The 24,339-nt window shown below is 45.9% G+C and overlaps 2 protein-coding genes across 2 annotated transcripts in view; one reads left to right on the forward strand and one right to left on the reverse strand.

Annotated features, from left to right (window-relative positions):
- rnf114 (ring finger protein 114) overlaps nt 1-7,379 on the reverse strand; it is a 7,440-nt gene extending 61 nt beyond the window's left edge. Inside the window, exons 1-6 of the mRNA XM_084445885.1 lie at nt 7,229-7,379; nt 6,546-6,696; nt 6,344-6,450; nt 5,921-6,035; nt 2,536-2,643; nt 1-1,894 (exon numbers count right to left, since the gene is read on the reverse strand). The exon at nt 1-1,894 is cut by the window's left edge and continues 61 nt beyond it. Of these exons, the coding sequence (XP_084302011.1) occupies nt 1,829-1,894; nt 2,536-2,643; nt 5,921-6,035; nt 6,344-6,450; nt 6,546-6,696; nt 7,229-7,365 (684 nt within the window). The 5' untranslated portion in view covers nt 7,366-7,379 and the 3' untranslated portion in view covers nt 1-1,828. The remainder of the gene's footprint in view (nt 1,895-2,535; nt 2,644-5,920; nt 6,036-6,343; nt 6,451-6,545; nt 6,697-7,228) is intronic.
- Nucleotides 7,380-12,328: 4,949 nt separating this feature from the next.
- Nucleotides 12,329-14,931, forward strand: spata2 (spermatogenesis associated 2; the record flags this gene model as incomplete). The annotated part of the gene is made up of 2 exons (XM_084445883.1): nt 12,329-12,751; nt 13,567-14,931. Exons 1-2 carry the CDS (start codon nt 12,422-12,424, stop codon nt 14,929-14,931), a joined length of 1,695 nt encoding a protein of 564 aa, XP_084302009.1. The 5' UTR covers nt 12,329-12,421.
- Between the last annotated feature and the right edge of the window lie 9,408 nt (nt 14,932-24,339).

The raw sequence follows: 24,339 nt of genomic DNA on the forward strand, positions 1-24,339 counted from the left end.
ATAGAGTATTATCTAACAAATGAATTGAATTGGACAAAACACAAAATAATACCTCGACAAGAGTGTGATTACAAAATCAAACATGCTTATCGACAAACCTTTATAATTTCTAACGAAAGTGACTCTTCTTCATTGGTAAAATGTTCCTAAACGATTACATTTAAGTTTGGGAAGTTCTCTTTTTTTAATTTTCAAGAATTTTATCATCAATAATTGTTCACATGATTTTCAAGGGACCACCATCCACACCAATTGCACAGACCGACAGACTTTTCTTATTCCAGGGAAGGTGGTGTTACAATCAACCAGATCATGATTACATGCACAACTGTAACCGTACAGCTAAAGAAAACCAAAAAACAACCAACCTGTGATAAATAATAAAGGTTTTACAATAACTACGGTTGATGTATGACTAAAGCCTTCAACTTGATTTATGCTGTAGCTGATCCCAGTGCAGACCTTCTAATAATGTGAAAGCCCTTAGCACTGTGATAAAGATTACATTATCTGGGAAAAGTTAAACTAGAACAAGGACTGGAACAAGATCATTCTTGGACAGCCAATACCATCAAATATCAACCGTCAGCAGATCAACAGATAGCCCAAACAGTATTCTTATTAGACTAGGATACTTTAACTCCTCTATCCCCAAAGAGTTCAGTCTGATGAGCTTAAACCTGGTGTTACAGAGCAATGGTGTCTTCCTGAAGATGCAGGTTGGATGATCACACATGCAATCATTTAATTGAATCAGTATGTAAAGGTGCTACACAGATCAGACGCTGGAAAGGCCAGAAACAGCGGATGGCCACACGGAATGATGGAGCTCTACTGCCCTCCTCTGGTGAAAGAGAGTAATTGGGGTCTGTGTGAGTGCATCATACATAACTTTCTTGTCTTCAGTATTATTGACAGATAATGCCTAATTGCTCTGTTAGTATTCTCAAAGTACAGTCTTCCCAGAAAAACAAGACGAGACAGAAACAATGAAATAAACAATATTAACAAAATAAACAGCAGTTTCAATGGAGGAAAAACAGACAGTACAGCCCTCGTATAAAGCAAGACATCCTAGGAGCACCAACCTCTTCAAAAGCTGATCTTAACCAGGGGCAAGTAAAGCACAAAGCCAAACCTGAACAGGTGCTTAACGAGAGCTTCGGACTACATTACATCACAACACATCCACACTGGTTCTTCATCTTGGAGAGCACAGTAAGACAGCATTACTCCTGTATTCAGAGTATTCCATTATATTGCTACTTGAAATCATGATGGATGAGTGTACTGGGGAAAGTCTGGATTCATGATGGATGAGAGATGGATGAGTGATGGATGAGTGAAAGATGAGTGTAGGCTACTGGGGAAAGTTTGCTGTTTGTTGGCAAAAGGTTGCCACCTAGTGGTTGTAACCTCTTAGAACAGCATCAAGTACAGTATCAACCAGAGGAGACATTTAATGTACATGACACAAAAAAACTCGAGACACAGGACTTAGCATATTATGAATCTAATAGGTCTATTATTGGCTTCTTTTGGGGGGAGGTACCACTCCCTACTCCTACACCAGAAAGCACACACAAACCATGGTTGCCTTTTCATTTCTGCGAGTAATGATTTACCATACAGCTTTATATGAGACTATTGTTTAGGCCTGTAGATGCCAGGTTAGGATTGTCTGGATGTTATCTGCCTCTTTGTGCCGAATGCCCATGACAACAACACTTTCCCCATTTGATGGACCTAGTGTCTTTAGAACGTGACTAGCAAAGACAGCACTCCCCCCATCCCTCCTTCCATCTCCAGTGAATGAACAGACACTACTTCAGTTCTCCATGAGGGAGCGCTGTAGAGCCTCCTGGATCATTGTGTGCTCATCTGTGGAGTAGTCCTGGGGAGGAAGAAAGAAAGGGAAGAACCAGTCACGGACGGAAGGATGTGGAGGGAGGCAGAGAGAAAAAATGGGGAGAATTGTAAATAAGTAAATAAATACAGAGAAGAGAGACTATTAGGGAAACCAAAACTCTTCACTTCCTGGTCAGTCCAGGGAATGTATAAAGGAACCGTCAGATACTTCAATGAAACTCAAACTAGTTCTGGATAAAACGTTAAATTATTATCTGACACTTCCTTCTTTATACTTTACATTTCTGTAATTGACATCCCTGCTGGGTTTTGGTAAATATTACATGGACGTATTTCACACAATAATGTATCTAACTACATCTGATTCATATTCATGTATGTAAAGGTTTAAGGTGACCTGAGCATTTTCAGTGCAAATATTTATTAATGTATTTATTTATTTTTCCATTGTCCACTGCAAACAGGCAATGCAGGAAAAGCCCAGATTCTTTTTCCAATGCCGATCGAGTTCTATATCTCGTTATATTCCAAAATCTCTAAAGGAGGTAACATTACAGGGACAAAAACCCTGATGGATTTATAACATGATGAGCTATGCATGAGGCCTATGGCTATATCGGTTTAATCCACCCCAGGACAAATGATATGATCAAACTACCAGCTTACCACAAACGTGTCATAGGAGAAGGTGTGTCTAATCTTGAGGTGCTGGAAAAAGTCAGCACTCCTGTAGTTGGGGTCTCCCCATGGCATGGAGGCACAGATAGGACACACCTGTACACAGAACATGAGAAGCATCATAGAAAAACATACAATAGATAGGTCAGAGAAATCCCTGGACGAGTGAATCCATGCATCGCAGACTGGTGCGGTACAGGAAGGTGACCCCTCACCCCGTCCCACTCTGCGTTTACAGCCGACGCTGGAAGCAGACTCGACGCGCAACTACACTAGCCAGGTTCCAGACTAGGGATGAGACGGTATACCGTGAAACCGTGAACCGCGGTATAAAACGTCCACGGTATTAGAACCGTGACATTCCCTGTTTACAGTATTACGTTTACGGTATTATGATGCGCTGCTGAAACTTCACATTTCAAGTTGCTTGCAACAGTTAATTTTGTAATTTAATATAAGCTTACTATTAATAAACTGAGCATAATTACAATAGTGTGTATTTTCCATCATGTGTTGCACTGTAGGGGTCTAGAACTCGGCCTATTCAAACGCCTGTGTGTATACCGAGAAATACCGTAAACCGTACCGTGTAACTAGATACCGTACCGTACCGTAATGCAAAAATCCGTACCGTCTCATCCCTATTCCACCCTATTCCAGACGTGCTCTGGCCTGGCTCATGAACAGCGAGCATCTCCGTCGCTAGCTGACCTGTGAGACCCAGACTGAGCCAGGAGCATCTCTGTCGCTAGCTGACCTGGGAGACTCAGACTGAGCCAGGAGCATCTCCGTCGCTAGCTGACCTGGGAGACCCAGACTGAGCCAGGAGCATCTCCGTCGCTAGCTGACCTGGGAGACCCAGACTGAGCCAGGAGCATCTCTGTCGCTAGCTGACCTGGGAGACCCAGACTGAGCCAGGAGCATCTCCGTCGCTAGCTGACCTGGGAGACCCAGACTGAGCCAGGAGCATCTCCGTCGCTAGCTGACCTGTAAGACCCAGACTGAGCCAGGAGCATCTCCGTCGCTAGCTGACCTGGGAGACCCAGACTGAGCCAGGAGCATCTCCGTCGCTAGCTGACCTGGGAGACCCAGACTGAGCCAGGAGCATCTCCGTCGCTAGCTGACCTGGGAGACCCAGACTGAGCCAGGAGCATCTCCGTCGCTAGCTTACCTGGGAGACCCAGACTGAGCCAGGATCATCTCCGTCGCTAGCTGACCTGGGAGACCCAGACTGAGCCAGCCAGACTACACAGCCACCACTCCAATCCAAGATCGTTCTCCATTGTTTACCGTTGCTATAGGCAACTTAGCGCCAGCTGGACTAGTCCACAGTAGGTAAACAGCGCCAGCTACTTAGCGGCTAATAGAGCTAAACCAACTGGTTATGCTAGATGACTAGTGTTCCCAAATAAATGTCAGGCCTCAATTCCACTGACTCCGGTTGGGTTACCGCACGGCAGCCGGAGTTGATCGCGGTCACTCTAGACGTTGATTGTGACTCCACCGGACGGGCTGCGGCGCGTTTCAGAAGCGTCCCAGAACCCTCTCTGCTCTGCTCCGGTAAAGACAGGCCCCAGGTCAAACCAAGCTGGACAGTCCAGCAGAGCCAGGCAGGGCAGAAGAGACCCAGGGGTCACACAGTGTTAAAACAGGAAACAAGGGCTCTATAAAAAAGCAGATCCGAGATAATGGAATACTTTCTAGAGCTGATGCAGACTCACCACTCACCACACACACCTGCTCGGGTATGTGCTCTGCCCTTTCAAAAGTGGAAGAGGTCAGAATTTAGGAGGAGGAAAGATAAGACCTACTTCAAAAACCTATGGATCAATGACAGACCACTTTCATATTAAGGCGAGACCCGTGGTTGTTATATTGAAGGGAAGGGCAATTTTATTTTATTTGTGGAATACACGACGCAAAGCACAAGCTTTCTCAATCAATCGGCATCAACCAATGACAAACTGAGCATGGTTAAAGAACTTGCTTCATCAGCTGTAGATAAGGAAGCATTTCTGAGAGAGTTGGAGGTCTGTGGCAGACGGAGACATGGCATAGACTGTAACCCAGGAGCCCAGGGAGAAGTATCTAGTCACAGTTCCCCTAGACAACAGGTTTAGAGAATCCTTCATTCAGTTTATAGTAGGATCCAATTCAACATCCTACACTCACATAACGAAAGTAAACCATTCTAGACAAATCTGGCTAGACCTCAGTTAGCATCATCTGAGCCGAGGCCAGGGGGTGAACCTGAACAATTCACAGAATATAAGCAGGGTTAGGGTAAAGCTACACCCATCTCCATCTCTTTGGTACATTGTCTTGTAGTGATACTTATAGTAATGTCTTTCTGCCGAATACCACAAATCATAACATTACCAATCTAGGAGGTGAATTCGCTACAAAGTATTCAATAATGTACCTTTATTTCAAGCATCCAAGGCACTAGATGTACTAGAGGCTAGGGCTGTGACAATCATTGAATTTTAGGTTGCCAATGCCATCAATAGCCTTATTTCCACTGTCGTGCCGAACCGATACCGTGCTCAAACCGCGCCGCTCCGGACCCGTGGGAACGGTTACCGTGTCTGTTTCCACCTCTCGGGCTGTTGCGTTCCACGGAATGTTGTTGCTATGCAACGTCACGCTCGTGCTCTTCACATTTCTACTAAAGAACGGTTCTGCTTCACTCGGTACGGTTAGACAACCGTGCCATGGGAACGGTTCTGCGAACGGTTCTGGGCCCAACCGGTCCCATGTGGAAACACCGTCGGAACGGTTACCCTGCGTGCTCAGAACGGTTTGGCACGACAGTGGAAAGACGGCAAATTATTATGTAAATAGCCGTGATCTCTGTTATAACAGTCAATACTTTTTTTTTGTTATTCCTAAGGAACTGACTCTGGATTGAACACTGGAGTGTTTTGCCAGACTTCCTCTTCTTTTTGCGATCCAGTCTGGACTTCTAGCCGCACAGAATGATTTCAGGGGGAGGGAGTAGCGTTACCTGCCTTGGTCAACTCCTTCTGCCATCTTAACAAAATTTGCCAAATCAGTCGGAAAAACGACGAAAACGTCTCTTACTCAGAGAAAGTCCGCTAGTGCATACTCTTGTTCTTGTTCATCTGTTGTTATTGAGTCTATTTCTACAATAACTGCACTTACTGTGTTTAAAATCTACTAAAGTTAACGTTACTGCTCGTTGCTTCCGGAGACTGTTTTGCAAGCAGCATGCGTTTCATTTTCAGGCATCAACTTCAAGAACAAATGACATGACCCATACCATATCTATCCATCATACTAGTGATATTTCATCTATTCTATGGGGAACCAATCTTTTCCAGGAGATCAAGCTTGAAGGTGGATCTCTTACCACGTGACGCGTGTCCCTGGCATGCTGGGAAGTGCAGTGCTCAACCAAACCGTCCTGGTCGAGGTTCTGGCAGTTGCAATAAGGGCAGGAGAAGGTGAAGCGATTGGGCACAGAACTGCATGAGAGGAAGAGAGAATACAAAAGATGAACAAGGCTTCATATGCCAAGCTTTCTCACTGGTGCCACTTATGTTTTTAGCTAGCATGATTTGTTGGCACCTAAATTTAGCTGCAGGCACACCACACAAACACCTAACAATAGGATATTTGCTTGAGCCAAATTCGTTTTTGTGCAAATGAACAAGGTATATTCGCACTACCCGACTTGCTTTCACACCAGAATATCTTAAAAAGGCATGGTAATAGAATAAACAGTTTTAGTAATGATATGTGCCCTCAAGTCAAGGGGAGTGATGAGTCGCACCTGATGATGGCAGGCTGGCTCTGAGCCGTGGTCCTCACTCCTTCCTCGATGTACTCCTGGTATTTAGAGCAGGATGATGTATGGCCTCTCATCTGAGACAGGGGCACCTGGGACAGGCGGGAGAAACATGAGCCCTTATACTGGGACACACAATGATAATGATTCTCTGGATATAGCTGCGTTTGTAGTCATCCACGCATACCTGAGCTCCACAGCCCTTGCAAGCCGCCACCGACGAGTGGATGAGGGCCTCTAGCTCAGTTGCTTTAGCCCAGTGGCCCAGGGCTGCTCTGCACACGGCACACACAGGCTTCTGGGGCCTCAAGCACTCCTGCAGGCAGTTCTGACAGAACCTAGGAGCAGAGGGAGAGGCAGCACAAACACCGAGAGATTAAAGAAGAAACGTTTGTGTCAGAGGAACACTGTCAGAGGATGCTTATTTGCTATACATTTGGCTTTTGATTGTAAATAATAATCTCAACAAATCCAACTCCTAAAACCACTATGAGAAGTTAGTCTGCAGTGCACCGCAGGAAGACATATGGATTTGTAGTTCTTGTGATTCCTTGTCCCATATGGGACTCAATCACTGATGTAAACAAAACTGAAACTGACTGCTAGCTAGCACTAGCTAAATGGCTTATCAAAATAAACTGTAGTGCCTAACCATCTAGCTAGATTGTACTGACAGATGGCTGGCTATCTATCTTCATGGAAGCATGATTTGCTAAATTCTATTTTAGCTACAAACATGCTCATTGGCAAGCGAACACAGCTGCCTAGCTAACTAGCTAACCAGATGACAAGGAGGTAGCCAGCTAGCTACATCCTTGTCCTAACGTAGTTAGCTAGCTATCTATCGAGCTATCTCCAAACGAAACTTACGTATGGCCACACTGCGTTGTGACAGGGCTGTCAAAGATTTCGAGGCAAACTGGGCAAATGAACTCTGTCACGTCCCCGTCTCCACCTGAAACGTTTTTCTTTTGCTGTGCAGAGCTAAAGCTTCCTAGCATCGCCATTTCTGCCCCTTCGCTTTTCCTGTTGTTGAATCGAAAGCACAACCGAGCTGAGGATTCAACCCACGTCACATACCTACATGGTTGCCAGGTCTGTGGAGGGTGTTTGTGTGAACGTCTGCTTTTAGGTATTTCGGTATTTCCAGAATGCCAATGGAACACAGGCTGTTTATGACATCGAAATGTTTTGTTTTTTGTTTTATTTTTGTCAATAAAATTCTCCAATTGTGACTCAATTAGTCATGGCATGTTTGGTATTGTGACGTCTCTCTACAAACATTTTTTCAACTATATGAATATTGGTGTCATGGGCGCCCGTGCAGGATACGATACATGCACAAATGCTCACAAAAGAAAGCTTTCATTATCAAGTTATTCATTTATTGTAAGATAATTACTTTCTTAATATGATCTTTGTAGAGACCCAGAAAAATATCTACAGCTTTTATTTTGGGGGGGTGTGGGGGCATGGGTTCTACTTGTGGGGTGAGTCTTTGGTCTGTCACCAAACACCCGGGATCTCTTCTAAGCATAAAGATGACACATTTAGTTCTGCTGTGTCGATCTTATGGTTAAATAGGCTAGGTCATACATTTGCATATCCTCTGAGGCCCAGTCCCAATGTCCACTCTTACAGACTTGGCGTGTTCCCACTAGTGCGTGAGGGTTTAGGGCTGTCCCATTGTCAAATGGAGTGCACAAGGCCCTCTGGCAGACCTACCGTAGCCTACTTCTGCAGACAAGGGAATTACCCACAGCTCATATCGTTGTGAACGTGATGTGAAACACGCGGTTACCTGAAGAACGGCCAATAAACGAGCAAATGAACCCTCACGTTGACGTTACATATAGGCCTACGTTTTCAGCTGGACTTGTTCATCTGCACAAGTAGCCTTATAATTATTTTAATTTCAAAATGTATAAGTTATCAACCCTATAGATTTGTATAATTTGATTTATTTGAAAATATGTAGGCTATGGCTATAAATTGCATATATTTCTGTTGCCATAAATCATATGATTCCTCAGTTAAAAGCTGCATGACATTGTCATCCATCTCGGTGCAGTGTTCTTTGAATTGAGATTCCCAGCATGACTAGGAAAGAGTTCTGTGGTATTTGTGCAGAAGTGTTGTCATTCTTGATTAAATACTTTTGGATTCATCACAATCAAGAATCGCAGGCAGTCATGTAATTAGCTTATGACCACAAAATGAAATGATTACAACAGAAGTGAATGAAGTTCAACAGAAATGTTTTGAGGGTAGGCCTACAACACAGAGGGTTGTGATAATGTAAAGGGTATTTGACTCAGCCCAAAATTAATTTACATGTAGGCCTACAAGAAAAAAAAAAACATAAAATTGAAACGTAAAATAAAAAGTCCCAAACCCACAATAGTAAGAAATATGTTTTGGCGTTGTCAACTTTATGTTGCAATGTGCTGTCCCATTCTGTTGTATACCATTTTGAGCCCTTGCAGCCTCTGTAAGTCAACCACTTACCAGGTGACGTCAATAAGTGGGGGTTCAGGGCTTGAGGGTTTAGGGGGGACATTGACATTGGCCCTAACTCACCTTGGAGATATCACACTCACAACGATGGCGAGCACGGAGAGAGTCAGGAAGAGCTTCTGAATGACTCTATCTAGAACATCTAGTGTACATAGGGTATCTAGTGTACATAACACAACCACATGAAAATGCGAATGTCAATATAACTACCTCTAGTCTACAGTATGTCTGCTGAGCAGAGATTGAATATAACATGTCTTATGTTACATGGCAACCGGGTGGACTTGGAACACACAGATTTTAAGTGACTGGAAGAGCATAGTGGACAAGTCTAGTCTTGGTTTGGCTATAGTTTGCAAGGTACCAGTTGGTAGCTTCTACTATTGTGTGGACAATAGAACTCACTGATTTGGGGCAAAGCTGAGCAACAGCAAAGTAATTCTAGGCTGGCGTGAGGTAATAGTCTAGAGCTGCCAGTGTCAGGGCACCCACACATTTTGGGCAAAGTTGAGTCAGTTGGAATGCTGTGGGCGGGGCTCTATTCAGAGTATTTCTATTTGCTGGCAGCTCAGATCAGCCCTGTCACGGTCTGCATGGGACGTCTGCAGATACCCATGCCAAATGATGCTCTCAGACACTTCACAATCGAACAATTTCAACAACTGCACAAGTCTGACAGCAATCGTACAGTGTGAGCAGGCACGTCGCAAGGTCTGATCTGGTAAAGACCTCATCTTTTGGTCGTGCAGCGTGAGGGGTTCACCAACATTTTTATTTTTTAAATCGCATTGTTTAAATAACTAATGCGGGATTTCTGCAAACCTGGCAACTCTTCACTTGCACCAACACAGAAACGCAGTGAGCGTCGATTCAACGTAACTCCGAGATTATGAATATGTACAACCAGTTGAGGCAACCAGGTGCCGATTGAAAAAAAACCAGTATACTATTTGTGAAGTTGTGGCTGCCCGTTATACGGTCAGTTAACCAGCTACACAACAGAACAAACCTACGTTTGCAGAATGTCACTAAATGTCACTGCCCGCCGTACTCGCTGCTGTCAGAATACCTCGCATGCGCATTCAGGTGATGGGGATTTCCAGCAGTAGAAGCAGCCGAGGCAGAACGAGTAGCCGGATAACACAACGGAAAGGTAAGATGTGTTGCTGATGGCGTTTGTGACAAAATAGAGGGATGGTTGGCGAGTCTTAAAACGGAACATGGCTGTTATAAGGTCATCCTTTACTTCGCTGCCTGTAGCGGCCCAGTCGGGAGGTCATCGATGACTGCCTGTGCAGAGCGGAGTGAGATGGGCGTTCACGTCCCTGGGCTGGGGGGCCCGTACAGTGACAGCCCAGATCAGGGCTAGATGCTAACTGTGCTTAGCTTGCTACATCGATTTGCTCAGATACGTGCTAACTAAGTGGTGTGTGTATGCCCACTAAATTCCTTACCGGTGTCTGCCTGTCGTAGCAATGTATATTTATCAATGAATGGGTGGTTAGTTATAGGCTGCTGATGCGCAGCAAACGCCAGCCTGCCTGGATGATGTAGCTATGCTCTAGGTAACTAGTTAGCTTGCTAGCTAACACTGTACTGGAACCTCGGTCTAGTCGTGCTTTCTCCTTAAATATCATATTTTATTGTAAATTATTAGCTAGCATTTAATGTTACTTCAGCCAGGTACGCAGCTAACGTTATTGCAATTTAACTTAGCTATCCAAAGAGCCCAACTTGCAGGTTAGCTAAACGATAAGGATATTAGTGCCCGAAATGCAGTGAAGATGGTGAGTTCCATTCCGTGTTATTATTCATATGGGATTGATGGTGATACAAGCTATGATTCCTAAGTGCAAAGCAGGATAGAAAACAATTGCATGCTGTATTGGGCTATATAATGGTCTTTATTCAGTTAAAACTGCTGCAGTTATCTGGAGTGATCACTTCAGACATAATCGCAGCAGTTTTAACTGAATAAAGACCCGTATATAGCTCAACTAAGTGTAGCTTGAAGTTATCTATGAAGTCTTGGGTTGTGTCTGAAGTTATCTATGAAGTGAATCAGTGAATAGCGTAGGACAGTGAATAGAGGTTTCTCCCCCGAGGAAATGTTGGAACTCCACAATGCAAATACTGAGAACAATAGTGAGAAACCTGAATGCTAGACTGGGTGTGAGAGGTGAAAGGGCTTCGACCACAACAGATAAGGAAGCTCCGACCTCAACAGTAGAGCTCTGAGCCTCATTGCACTGCACACTCTTCTGCCCTACAAGATGGCTCTAAACTATGCACCAGCGCAACCGTACTGACATGCTGTGTAGATGGATCATCAATAAACCAATTTTCAGAAATCATGAATCACGTGTAGCTAATTTTTGCTAGGTAGGCTTTTGCTAGGTTTGCTGATAGGTAAATCCATGAGTCTTAAAGAAAGGATGATCATCCAGCCAGATGCCTAAATACTTTTAAGTTGTAAGTTAACTCTTTCAATTTTGGTGCAATTTGGGGTAATTTCAGATCAGTGAGGACATTTTTAACACTGTCAAAGTCAGCATATAGGTCACGTGTGGCCTTGGTCATTGAGGGGGCACTCGATTATTGTGCCCACTGTATGAAAGTGCAGTTTACAATTGGATAAAGCAGAGGCTATTTTGTTGATTTTTATTTTACACACCTTTAATACCTTTACCGACCTTTGTAGGGACACCATTTGATGATCTCTAGAATCTGAGTTTGTACCCCATAATGCATTGTATTCCATCATTCAGGTACTGTTAAACCAATTGCAGGCACTCTGGCTTAACCCAATACAAGACAGTACTGTGTGGTCCACAGTTTGAAATGCTATAGATAACTAAAGCAGGGCAGTAATGTATTTTATCCATGATCATTTAGGACCATTATGTTGCTGTGATAGTGATGTGGCCAGCTCTGGAACTTGACTATATTCATGTTGTTTTCTTGTCATTGCAGCTTGTGGTTTATGATGAAAATGCACGCCACTGTGGCCATGTGGCCCTTGTCTGCTCAGTGACCTTGAACTCTACGTACTAGTAGGCCCTTGTGTGCTCAGTGATCTTGAACTCTACGTACTAGTAGGCCCTTGTGTGCTCAGTGATCTTGAACTCTACGTACTAGTGCTGGTGAGAAGGGCGGACGGTTAGACGCCTAGACGCAACTCAGAAACACCAAAGCGTGAAGAACCAAACCCTTTCTCACCCCCTGCACCCCATATTTACCCCGGAGTAGACTATGTCTGGCCAGTGAACTAATCAGAGATGCCCATAGGACACATAGCCACTCCAATGAAAGCAGGAAGCCGTTAAATTAGCCTTTCATCATTTTGAGCATGGTGATGGCTTATTGATTAGGCCCTGAAGCCTTTTCCTGCGCCTCCTCCAAGGTGTCAGCGCGTGTGTGTGTGCGTGTGTGTGTCCTTCCCGGGATGGCGACAGAGAAAAGTGTGTGAGAGAGGCAGCCCTGGTACGGGGCATGACTAAAAGGGAGCGAGCGCGGTCTCACGGCTGACTTTGCCAACTGCCGCCGATGGATGCCAAGCTGCGCGAGGACCTGTTCAGGAGGTATGTGGTGTCCCTGGACCGGCGCCTGGAGGACGGAGGGGGCAAGACGGGGAAGGGAGGCAGGCACGGGGACAGCGAGGCCCTGCTCTCCACGGCCACGGCCCTGCTAGGGGCCTACCAGCCGGACCCAGGGCAGCGCTTCCGTATGGTGCGCTTCTACGAGGTGGTGGAGAAGGCGCTTCGCTGCCAGAGAGGGGGCAGCCTCCGCGGCCTGGAGAGGGCCTTCCACACCCTGGAGACCATCTGCACCAACCTGCTCCTGTTCCCCTGGAAGAAAGAGTTCAGGTGCATCAAGGTAGGTCAGCCTACGGTTTCCCCCTGCTTTTCAAAAAAGAGATGAAGACGGAGAGCGGTAAGACTCCCCGCATACTGGCCTAGCTTCCCTCCTTGTTCCACCTTAACCTAGATTTCCACCCATCCCCCATCGCGCCTTAGCCAAGCTTCCCACCCTCCTTTTCTCACCCACTGTCTCCTTCACATCCACCCAGGCCAAGCTTCTCACCTTTGCCCACCCAACCCTTCCCCAGCTCAGCTGAGCTTCCCACCGACACCTCCCTGTCCTGGAACTATCCCCACAGAACCTCGATGAAAAAGGGCTCGGTTTTAGCATTTCAATCTTCCACCCTATAGTGTGGGAACACAATTTGGTTTGAATAGTGCGGCAGTAGACCTTTAACAGACAAAGTAGTTAAAGGCGGACCAGGCATAACAATGTGCAACCAAAGTGTGTATTACATTGGTAGTGGATGTGCACTACCCCCTCCCCTCTAATAGTGTCTGGAAAGGCAGTGAATGAATATTATGCTAATAATGTACTGCCCAATCGGCTTGGCTGTATTTTAGGCATACTAAAATGGAATGGGGGCACTTTCGCTGTCCTGTGGAGATGTGATTGCGGTGCTATGCAGCCTACTGGAGGAACGTAGCGACCAATATGCTTTTTTCTGCTCTGTTTATTCTAATATTAAGTGACTTATTATGTTGACTTGGGTCCTTCTTATTTGGTTGTCGGTTATATTTAGTGTGTTATTAACAGCTAGGCCTATGCTACATAACAAACATGGCTGGCTAACTGTTAGCTAACGGGCTAACTCTTCCCCCCTCATGCAGACGTTCACCGGCCCGTACGTGTACCACCTCCAGTCCGCCGTGTGCGACGCCGATCTCCGCTCCCTCCTCCGCTCTATCGGCTACTCCCGCGACCACGAGCTTCAGTTCCACGTGCGGGACCACCCCGGGGGCCCGGCCCACCTCCGGCAGCTGGCCTTCGAGCTGTTCCTGGCCCAGGCCGAGTGCCGCCTGCTGGGGGAGGTGGTCGCTCTGGCCCGGGGGGCGGCCTCGGAGATGGAGGCCCTGGAGCTGAGGAGGGGCTGCAGGGACGACGCGGCGGGCTGCGCCGAGGCCCTCCGTCGGCGGGACAGCCTGGGGGCGGACATGGCCCGGCTGGCGGTGCGACCGCTGGACATGGAGCGCTCCCACCCGCACCACCTGCGGCGAGGCGGGCGGCCGTCCAAGTCGGTGGACGTGACGGACGGAGCGGGCCACTGGCACGCCGCCGTCAACAAGCCCGTCCTGAAGGCGTCGCTGAGCCTGAGGAAGGAGCCGCTGTTCGTCGACGCCGAAGAGGACATGAAAGACGAGATCATCAGGCCCAACGTCTCGACGTCGCTCCTCTCCGTGGCGGCCCCGCCCTCCTACAGCCCCGTGGCCGACTTCTTCCCGATCCAGTCGCCGCCGCCGGCCGACGCGTACTCCTCTTACCACCTGTCCTCGTTGGACGAGATCGACCTGTACACGGAGAGGGGCGGCGGCCTCGGGGGCAGGCAGACGCCATCCAGACCTCCCTCCAGAGAGCCCCGGGATGGCTGGGTGCTAAAAGCCCACGGAGGAGGAGGAGGGGTGGTGAAGTGCCAGGGATGTGGGCTGGGCTGCTCCAGCCTGGCCTCCTGCCAGAGGTGTGACATGATCCTCTGTCCGGCCTGTCACGACATTGACCCCTCCCCCTGCTGCGGCCTGCAGGACTACCCGGCCAAATCGCCCCGCCCGCTGGACGGCTACATCCCGGTGAAGGAGAAGCTGTCGGTCTACTCCAACACTCACTCCCACTCCTCTCACCACCACCCTCACCCCCTCACCCTCACCCACTCCCACACCCACCCCCACACTCCTCACCCCCAGATGGCGGAGAAGCCCCTCATGTCCACCAAGCTGTTCCCCGGCAAGTCCGTCGCCATGGCCGTGCCCGTGGGGGCCAATAGCGACCGGGCGAGCGTAGGGGGCGGGTCGCGCTGCGGCTTCTGCAACAAGCCCGGCTCGTCGCACACGTGCGTGAACTGCTCGAAGGTGTCGTGCGACACGTGCATGCTGCTCTACGCCAAGGACGTGTGCACGCGGAAGAATCCCCAGCACAGCTTCGTGCCCAACCATCAGCTCAACTTCAAGTCGGGCACCATATCGCACCTGGTCTACCGATGAGCCGGGGGCCACAGGGAGCGCACTTACCTCTGTCGCTTTCTCCTCCTCCTTTTCTCTCTGCTCTCTCCCTCCTCTTGTCTCTCTGCTCTCTCTCTCCTCTTGTCTCTCTGCTCTCTCCCTCCTTCTTTTCTCTCTGCTCTCTCCCTCTTTCCTCTCTGCTCTCTCCCTCTTTCCTCTCTGCTCTCTCCCTCCTCTTGTCTCTCTGCTCTCTCCCTCCTTCTCTTGTCTCTCTGCTCTTTCCCTCCTTCTCTTTTCTCTCTGCTCTCTCCCTCCTTCTCTTTTCTCTCTCCCTCCTTCTCTTTTCTCTCTGCTCTCTCCCTCCTTCTCTTTTCTCTCTCCCTCCTCCTCTCTTCTCTCTGCTCTCTCCCTCCTTCTCTTTTCTCTCTCCCTCCTTCTCTTTTCTCTCTGCTCTCTCCCTCCTTCTCTCTCCTCTCTGCTCTCTCCCTCCTTCTCTCTCCTCTCTGCTCTCTCCCTCCTTCTCTCTCCTCTCTGCTCTCTCCCTCCTTCTCTTTTCTCTCTCCCTCCTCCTCTCTTCTCTCTGCTCTCTCCCTCCTTCTCTTTTCTCTCTCCCTCCTTCTCTTTTCTCTCTGCTCTCTCCCTCCTTCTCTCTCCTCTCTGCTCTCTCCCTCTGTATCCAACCCAGTCTTGCACTATTGCTCTACCGTACCTTTACCTCTGCGTCCTTTCCGCACTCCTATTCCCTCGCTCTCTCTCCACCCCTCCCTTGAACTTTGTACATTCTCTCTCTCTCTCTCTCTCTCTCTCTCTCTCTCTCTCTCTCTCTCTCCCTCCCTCTCTCTCTCTCGCTATCAGACGGCGGGCCCCGGGAACGCACAGAGAGCCGCATCATCTCATCGTCCATCTCCACTTTGTACAACTTCAGGCCTTTTCAGGATCGTTCCTCTTCCGCCGACCTCGCCCCCCCCTTGCTCTTGAGTAGTCCCGTGATGTTGTAATGCTTCCCAGCCCCTCAAAAGCTCGTCCTCTTTCAAAAACGAAAACCTGAAAAAGAAGAGAGCAGCACTCTCTCTCTCTCGCGCTCGTCCGGAAGGGCGTTCGAGCCGACGCAGTCTCTGCCTATAGCTTCTCTGGTGTACCTAGTTGTGTAGAAAAGACTCCTGGACTTGCATTGTGTGAAAATGGATGACGCTTTTAAACTTGAAAACCATCGGGGGGGGAAGGGGGCACAAAAATAACAGTAATCTTACACTGGAATTCAATAGTATATATATATAAATATATATATATTTTTAGATATTATCTTTAAATCTCAAGAATCTCAATGTGAGACTGTTACAGTAGAAATGTGTGGGGGCTGGATACACCGTTTTGGAACTGTATCTGCTGGAAGGGGGATGGGGGTCTTCAAAGGGATATATTGAGAGACACTTATCTTATGCCATATAGTCTATTTAAATGATAATGCCTTGTAAATTTACCCTCAAATGTTTATGACGGCGTCCGGCTGAGGTTTACATGCTGCTGTTGAAATATTGACAATGGAGATAATGTGGTGTTTCATTGACTTCTTACTGGTAAATAACTGGTTTTGTTGTATCAGTTTCAAGCCTGTCCTTCCTTCTCACTCATTTCTAGCTCTTAGTGGGGCAGAGTTGTGTTTGGCGTCTCAAGTGCTTGTCATTGTTTTGGAGGGAAAAAAAAAGCCAAGATGAGGTCTCGACAAAATGGGCATGAAGTTTCAAACCATCTTCACAACTACAACTTCACTTTGGGGGCTGTTTCAAAAAGCAGGATGCTGAGTTAGTCTCCTAGCATTTTAGAGGAACTTTATACAGTATATTGTATGTATGGTTAGTAAAACCTGATCAGTATCATTGACTACTAAACACTTAAAGAAACTATAAAAGTGTTGCTTTAATATGCTGTTGAAGTGATTGTGTTAACTTAATTGGAGTGGAGACAAATTAGGCAGGAGTGGTTTCCATTTTTTGACAGATTTATTGTCGCCTGTCGTTATTTGGAAGCGTTTGCGGTCTGATGGGAGACTAGAACAATGCTGCAACAGTTGTAAAAATATACCATTGTATGTGCTTTTACTACTTTCTGACCCAATTAAAAGCCACGTTTATTTTGTCTCCGAAACAGTGACGCGACCATGGCGAATGACGTTATCACTTTACCGTTGTACATTCTGGACAAAATTAGAGCTATATCTAATTGATATGAAGTTATCTACCGACTGTAACACAGTAATCATGCTTTCTGGAACACATCCCAGATGTTTGCAACTCGTTTCCTTCCAGTTGATGGGAAACATGTTGACTAAGGCCTACAGGGCAGCATTTATGACCCCACACAGTTGGTCCATCTACCTCAAAAGGTTATGTTGGAACTTCAACTCAAGTCCCTCACCGTTTAGAGCCACACTGTAAAATTACCTTTTTGTTATAAGTCATTGCCCATAGCTTATTGAAGAACTTACAAATGCCTTATAATCTGGCACAACCGACTTACCCTGCTGTGAACTTATTTTAGATTAGTATCCCTCCTTTGGTATTTGAATTTGAGCTTTCAACTAATTCTACATTCTGTTTTAGAGAGGCCGATATCATGAGTGGCCTTGGGGAGCTGTGCAATTCACCCCTGACAACATTTGCTTTGTCTAGTGTACAGTACAGTACAGTATGTAACATTGCTGAGGTGTGAAGGGGTGCGTTGCAGCAGTGCTGTTATTCCGTCGTCTAACCTCCCGTCACATCACGCCGTCGGCCGAGACGGGAAGAGGGAAAAACAAAAAGGGAAACACTCAATTTACCTTCTTTATGTTTTAGATAGAATAGAGCTATTGAAGGGAAGAGAAACCTTGAGCCATTTTGGAAAACGATCAAATGCCAACTGAAGAACACATGACAGATAGCCCGTTGTTGAAGGGTGAGTCTTGCATATAGACTTCTACAGTGCGATGCTCTGGGATGACTGGCTTTGACAAGCTTGTGGGCACCCTAATGTCATTAGTATTTTTGTGATGTAAACGAGAGGGATGGTCTTTAAGCTTAGCCATGTTTGTACTGTAGCTGCTGCTTTTGAATCGTGGGAAATGGAACAAGAACACCAAATATCAATATTGGTCCACATATCATGGAACATTGCTACAAACTAAAATGTATTATGCTTTTGAATACTCACGATCTTGGGGGGAGAAGCAGTAGAGTGTAAATGACAAAGGGCTAATAGCGACAGTCCTCATGGACTGCTCATCACTGGTGGGCATAGTCACTGTATTGTAAACAGCTGATAAACATGTTAAATGGACTGACTTCCTGTCTCGGATTCTACAGTGTCTAGTCGACATCTTTGACTTCATTAGTTGATGGTCAAGCCAACGGCAACACATCAACAAATGTGATATTACTGTGCTTCTAGTTCTCGTCATTGAATGAATGCACTGAGCCATTTGAACATGGTCTTTTTTTTGTTTTTCTTCAGTCAAAATTCCTATATAACAGAAAACATCCCCCCTCCCGTTTTCTCTCGCTCTTTGTGGTCATCTTACCAGTATTAAAATAGTGGTGGTGGTGTTGTATGTATATATACCCCTCTCTACTCTCCCATCTCTCCACCCTAGTCTCAGCATGCTCTATAGGCCCAAACCTCCCCTCCTCTCCCCCTGCACCCCCCCCCCCCCCCCCAAGTACTCTCTCACACAACCCTCCTCCTCCCCTCTCCACCTGTTGACAGAGAACAACTCTGCCATGTGAGAGAGATCCAGACCCCCACTGTCACACACATACCAGGGGGAGGGGAGCGGAAAATAGACCAAACTGTTAGTTGGTGGAAAAATGAAAAGAAAAAAAAGAAACATGAATAAATTACATTTTATAAAAAATAATTTCAAGAATAAAACCCTGCTTTCTTGCTTTGGTTGTGCGTTGATTTGTCGGTCATGTATTATGTTTTTGTTTTTGGTTATTTTTGATTGACATGTACAGTAATGGGTCTCACTGAATGGGATGTGATGACTATCATGTTTTTCTCCAATCTGACCAGCAGATGGCAATAAGTATCCACATATTGATATTACTTGCCAGCTTGTTGGCCATTCAATGAACAAGGGGAAATATTTGGATCTCTCCAATACGAGAACAGCCATCTGTACCAGTTGGATATTTGTAAAATTTGGCAAAGTGCAATTTTAATGAAAAATGTTTTAAATAACCTTAAAGGTCACAGTAGAATATAGGTATTTTCATTTACAGTGCTTTGAGTTATTCAGAAAGCATGGCTATCCATATATCTTTGTGGGCACTGTACTACATTAAAGGACACTGTATTTTTTCAATTGAAAATATCAATGAATGATTACAGTGGATATCAAGCACCCTGTTCACAGATCAGTTCAAGGGAACCAGACAGTCGGTTCACTCTAGACAAAATATAGTTATAATATATTTTGAAAGGTGCTTTGGATAAATGAGTCAGTTAAATGGCTAACATGTAAACGAGACAATGTTCCACAGAGAGATTAGACCTATGGGAATATTAGGTAATGTTGGAGAAACATGCAGACTGCGTTCTCACTTCCTGCCCAGGTGTTCCGTATGGAACCTGGTTCTCCCAGTGAGCCCAGAACGGTTCTCCTCAGAGATTGCGTGGCAGCTCTCGGCCCAGTGTTCGGGACCCAGACACCCCTCATCAATAGGCAAAAGACAGGATACAGGGGTGCAGACTTGTCACCTTTAGGTGAAAATAGCCGTTTTTAATCCAGAATAGGTCATTTGTTTGATCTGTGTATGTATGGGTTTGCATATTTGTCACCTTTTTCACCTGGGATTGGTTTGCACCTCTGGCATGCTAACGTAAATATGAGCTGAGATCAAAGTTAAAATCCTGTTTTCTAAATTTAGAGACAGGGAAAGCCACATATAATCGTTCCAGGTCCTTTCTGTGTGGAGTTTGCATGTTCTCCCCGTGCCTGCGTGGGTTCCCTCCGGGTACTCCGGCTTCCCCCACCATCATAAAGACATGCAACGTATGAATGTGAATGAATGTTGGTGTTGGTCGGAGGGGCTGTAGGCGCTGATTGGCAGCCACGCTTCTGTCAGTCTGCTCCAGGGCAGCTGTGGCTACAGATGTAGCTTACCACCACCAGTATTACTGTGTCTGAATGAATACTGGACTCTGTAAAGCGCTCTGGGTATCATGAAGGGCGCTATATAAATCCAACTTGATTGATTGATTGATAATGTCTGCCTTAGTGTCTCTTCCAAGTATGTTATGTTCAGTGGCAGGGGGAGTTGTGGTTTTATCTTCTGTGAGACGGGAACGACTGAGATGGTGTGGGAACTCCCAGTGGAAGCGGAGCTGGTATGTGGGTTTGAGAGATGATCATACTGGGGACTTGGGATCCTTTTTGTCCAATCCAAAACGATGCAAACAATATGGTTGGACTCTCCTCGCAGCTACAGTATGTGGTTGTGGAAATGTGATCTTATTGTTTATATTCTATCTTCCTCTCAGAACAACAAGATAGCTACAGTATGTGCCAGCAGATGATTTTGGATTGGACACAGTGGTTCAGGGTAAACCTCTCCAGATTACTTACAGCTCCATCTTAAATTGGTATCACCAATGAAAACTGGCACAGCACCAGTTGCCCAAAAAGGTACCAATTGCCATAAATGTATGTCTAGTCTCTATCCCATAAATGTACTGTATGTCTAGTCTCAAATTACCCTAAATTGTCCATCAGGGGGTATAGTAGAGACAGAGAAGAGGAGCAGGACCTTAGAGATTGGGATGGAGGGCCCAGTATGTGTTTGTGTGAGAGAGAGAGAAAGAGAGAGAGAGAATGTGGGCCGACCACATTCTGCATGATTCTTTCCTCTCGGAAGATGTCAACAGTGGTCTAAGAAACAGCTTTGCAGCCTCTCACTCTCTGGGGCCGCTAGGAAGACACAGTGGGCAAAAAATATTAGCTTTATTGTCTTGAGGGAGCGAGCCAAGAGTGAAGTTGTCAAAGTAATTACACTTCATCAGGATGGTTGAATTTGTACAAAGTGCCTAGCCCCTTTGAGGAACAATAGAGTTTACATATAGGCTAGCCCAGTACACCCCCCCCCCTCCATAATCCTTCCCCATCATCAAGGAAGTGGAATCTGATATCCACACATGAGGTGTGTCATCTCCAAATATAAATTGTGGAGCGCTCTGAGCAGAACTTGTCTTGCTTGTGGTGTGTTTAATGATGGACTGGGTACAGGAAAAGAGGGATGACCTGATAATGACCTCTTTAACCTCTGTACTGCCTCGGAGAATTAAACCCTGAAAACGGAGCTGATCATGCATGCCCCTCTGCTCCACTCGTCACAACAGGATGTGTGTGTGTCTGTTTATTGGTGTGAAATGTAAGGAAGAGATATTGCACAGAAGATAGAAAAAGAAGGAAAGCAAAGAGAGTGGTGAACAGTACTGAGAAGATGAGGGGGGGGAGGGGGGAGATACAGTGCATCCAGAAAGCATTCATATCCCTTCACTTTTTCCACATTTTGCTATGTTACAGCCTTATTCCAAACTGGATTAAATTAATTCCCCCCCCACACAAAATTCTAAACTCAATACTCCATAATGACAAAGTGAAAATAGCTTCTTTCTTTTTAAAACTTTTTGCAAATTTATGAAAAATAAAACACACAAATATCAAGTGCATAAGTATTCACACCCTTTATTCAATACTTTGTTGAAGCACATTTGGCAGCAGTTGAGTATGGTAAGTATACTTGGCAAGTATACTTGGCACACTTATTCTTGGGCAGTTTCTCCCATTCTTCTTTGCAGATCCTGTCAAGCTCCATCAGGTTGGAGGGGTACCGTCTGTGCACAGCCATTTTCAGATCTCTCCAGAGATGTGCAATCTGGTTCAAGTCTGGGGTCCGGCTGAGCCACTCAAGGACATTCTCACAGACTTGTCACGAAGCGGCTCCTTTGTTCTCTCGGCTGTGTGCTTAGGGTCGTTGTCATGTTAGAAGGTGAACCTTCACCCCAGTCTGAGGTCCAGAGCGCTCTGGAGCAGGTTTTCATCAAGGATCTCTCTGTACATTGTTGCATTCATCTTTCCCACGATCCTGACTAGTCTCCCAGTTCCTGCCACTGAAAAAACATCCCACAGCGTGATGCTGCCACCATCACGCTTCACTGTAGAGATGATATTGTCCAGGTGATGAGCAGTGCCTGGTTTCCTTCAGACCTGACGCTTGGCATTCAAGCCAAAGTGTTCAATCTTGGTTTCATCAGACCAGAGAATTTTGTTTCTCATGGTCTGAGAGTCCTTTAGGTGCCTTTTTGCAAACTCCAAGTGGGCTGCCATGTGCCTTTTACTGAGGAGTGACTTCCATCTGGACACTACCATAAAGGCCTGATTGGTGGAGTGCTGCAGAGATGGTTGTCCTTCTGGAAGGTTCTCCCATCTCCACAGAGGAATGTTGGAGCTCTGTCAGATTTTCACGAAACTCGGTGGAAGGGTGTAACATGGGCCAACTTACAACCTCTTAAATTTTGGAGCGGATCCGAAACACAGTTCGGGTCCAAGGGCTGCCCAAACACAGCCGGACTGCCCATTCACTTCCATTCATTTTTTGGACTATAATTACGCAGAAAGCTAGAGACAGGGTTTAGACTGGGGTGTGAGAGGGGAGAGCCCGAAGTGCAAATCCAAAATGCCTTCAAAACCTAAGTCTTTGCTTTTGGATCAAAAAAGCTTTGCATGCAAATCCAAACCTTTTGCAGAATCCTGTGGGTGGTACCACGTCTCTATTGGCCAGTCTCGATCGGGTTTAAGGGGGTGGAGAGTAGAGGAATGCTGGGAGTTGGAGTCAGTGAATGAGTGAAATGTGTATCAAAGTAAATAAGCGAGAGAGGTGTGGGTTGAAAGAGCTAGCTAGCTACAATAGTTAACATCATTCCGTTGTTTTGGAGTGGACACTCAAGTTTATTTTTGTAGGTAACCTGTTCTTTTTGAATTATTACCTCTGCCCCAGCGACAGCGCAGGGCGAGAGGTTATGTTTTTGGTGGTTTGCGTGCGTGTGTGTTTGTTACCAAGATTACCCAAAAACTACTGGACTGCTTTTCACAAAACTCAGTGGAAGGGAGTAGCATGGTCCAACAGATCCATTACAACCTCTTACATTTTGGAGCGGATCCGAAGCACGGGTCGGGTCCATGGGCCGAACAAAAAAACAAAAAAAAGAACCATCAGAGTATCTTTGGCCTTGGCTAGGTTAGCTGCTGTGTGGGTTTGGGGGAACTTTCCTACCCCCAAAATAACAGTGGACAAACTAAATCTAAAAAACAAAATGCAGGTAGCGCAGAATGTCATAAGATACATACTAAATGCTCCTCCCAACAGGACACATGTAGGACCTGTAGAGATGAAGGAAGTTGGACTATTAACCTCTGGGATTTCTTTGTATCACTCCATTGTGACATCTACTTAAACTCCAAATAAAAATAACCTCCTCTGTGATGTAGTGGCTTATCACAGCCGGGGTCCATAAGGTCCACATGTCAGCAGTTAGGCTAACCGCTGAGGCTTCTCTCACCTAAAATAAGATAAGAGGGACTTCAGTAATTCACTGTGGTGGGTGTTACAGCAGCAGAAGACAGAAGAGTAAAGCAAAAGTTAGATGAATAAAATCCAGACTCAACCTAAGCCATAGCCTTCTCTTTGGTGGCCTTGTACTTGGCCTCCACCATTTTCTTCAAGGCCTTTCTTCTAGGGATGATGTATAGGGTCTTTGCTGATGAAGGCCTTGACGCCTTCATCCTCCACAATGGTGAATGACGGAACATCCTTCACAACCATGTGAACCAATGCATCATCCAGTGTTTGTTCTGTCAGGAAGATTATAATGATTTTAATCATTACATTTGTAACATGATAATGTACTTACATGGGCGCGTAATAATAGACAATTTACATGGCCACATAATACTAACAATCATAATTATGAAATAATAAAAACTGATGGAAGTTGCTTACTTCGCCTGTGTTGCCTGGATTGTCTTGGAATGTTGCTGCATTCTCATGTTTGGCACGAAGGTGCCTCAACCTTGAGGAGGTGCTATCAATATAGGATAACTCCTGAGGGCACAGAAACACTGGACCTTAAAATAATGGAAACCAGTAAAATATGTTAGGCCTACCATAATGATGACAATTCCACTACAGACACATATGGTAGACTATGGTCTTTCCTAAATAATTTATTTATGTTTATGGTTACACTGCTGTATTTTTTTTTAGCTGAATATAGATTATATATAAGATAGCACTGAGCATATATACTGGAATAACAAACATTTTGATATGATAAAAGTATTTCAGGAAACATTACACGAGATTTCAGTAAAATTGCAGAAGCATTCTAACAAACGTCGGATAGACCTACAGA

Source organism: Borostomias antarcticus, assembly GCF_949987555.1.
Source record: "Borostomias antarcticus genome assembly, chromosome: 11".
Lineage (NCBI taxonomy): Eukaryota > Metazoa > Chordata > Actinopteri > Stomiiformes > Stomiidae > Borostomias > Borostomias antarcticus.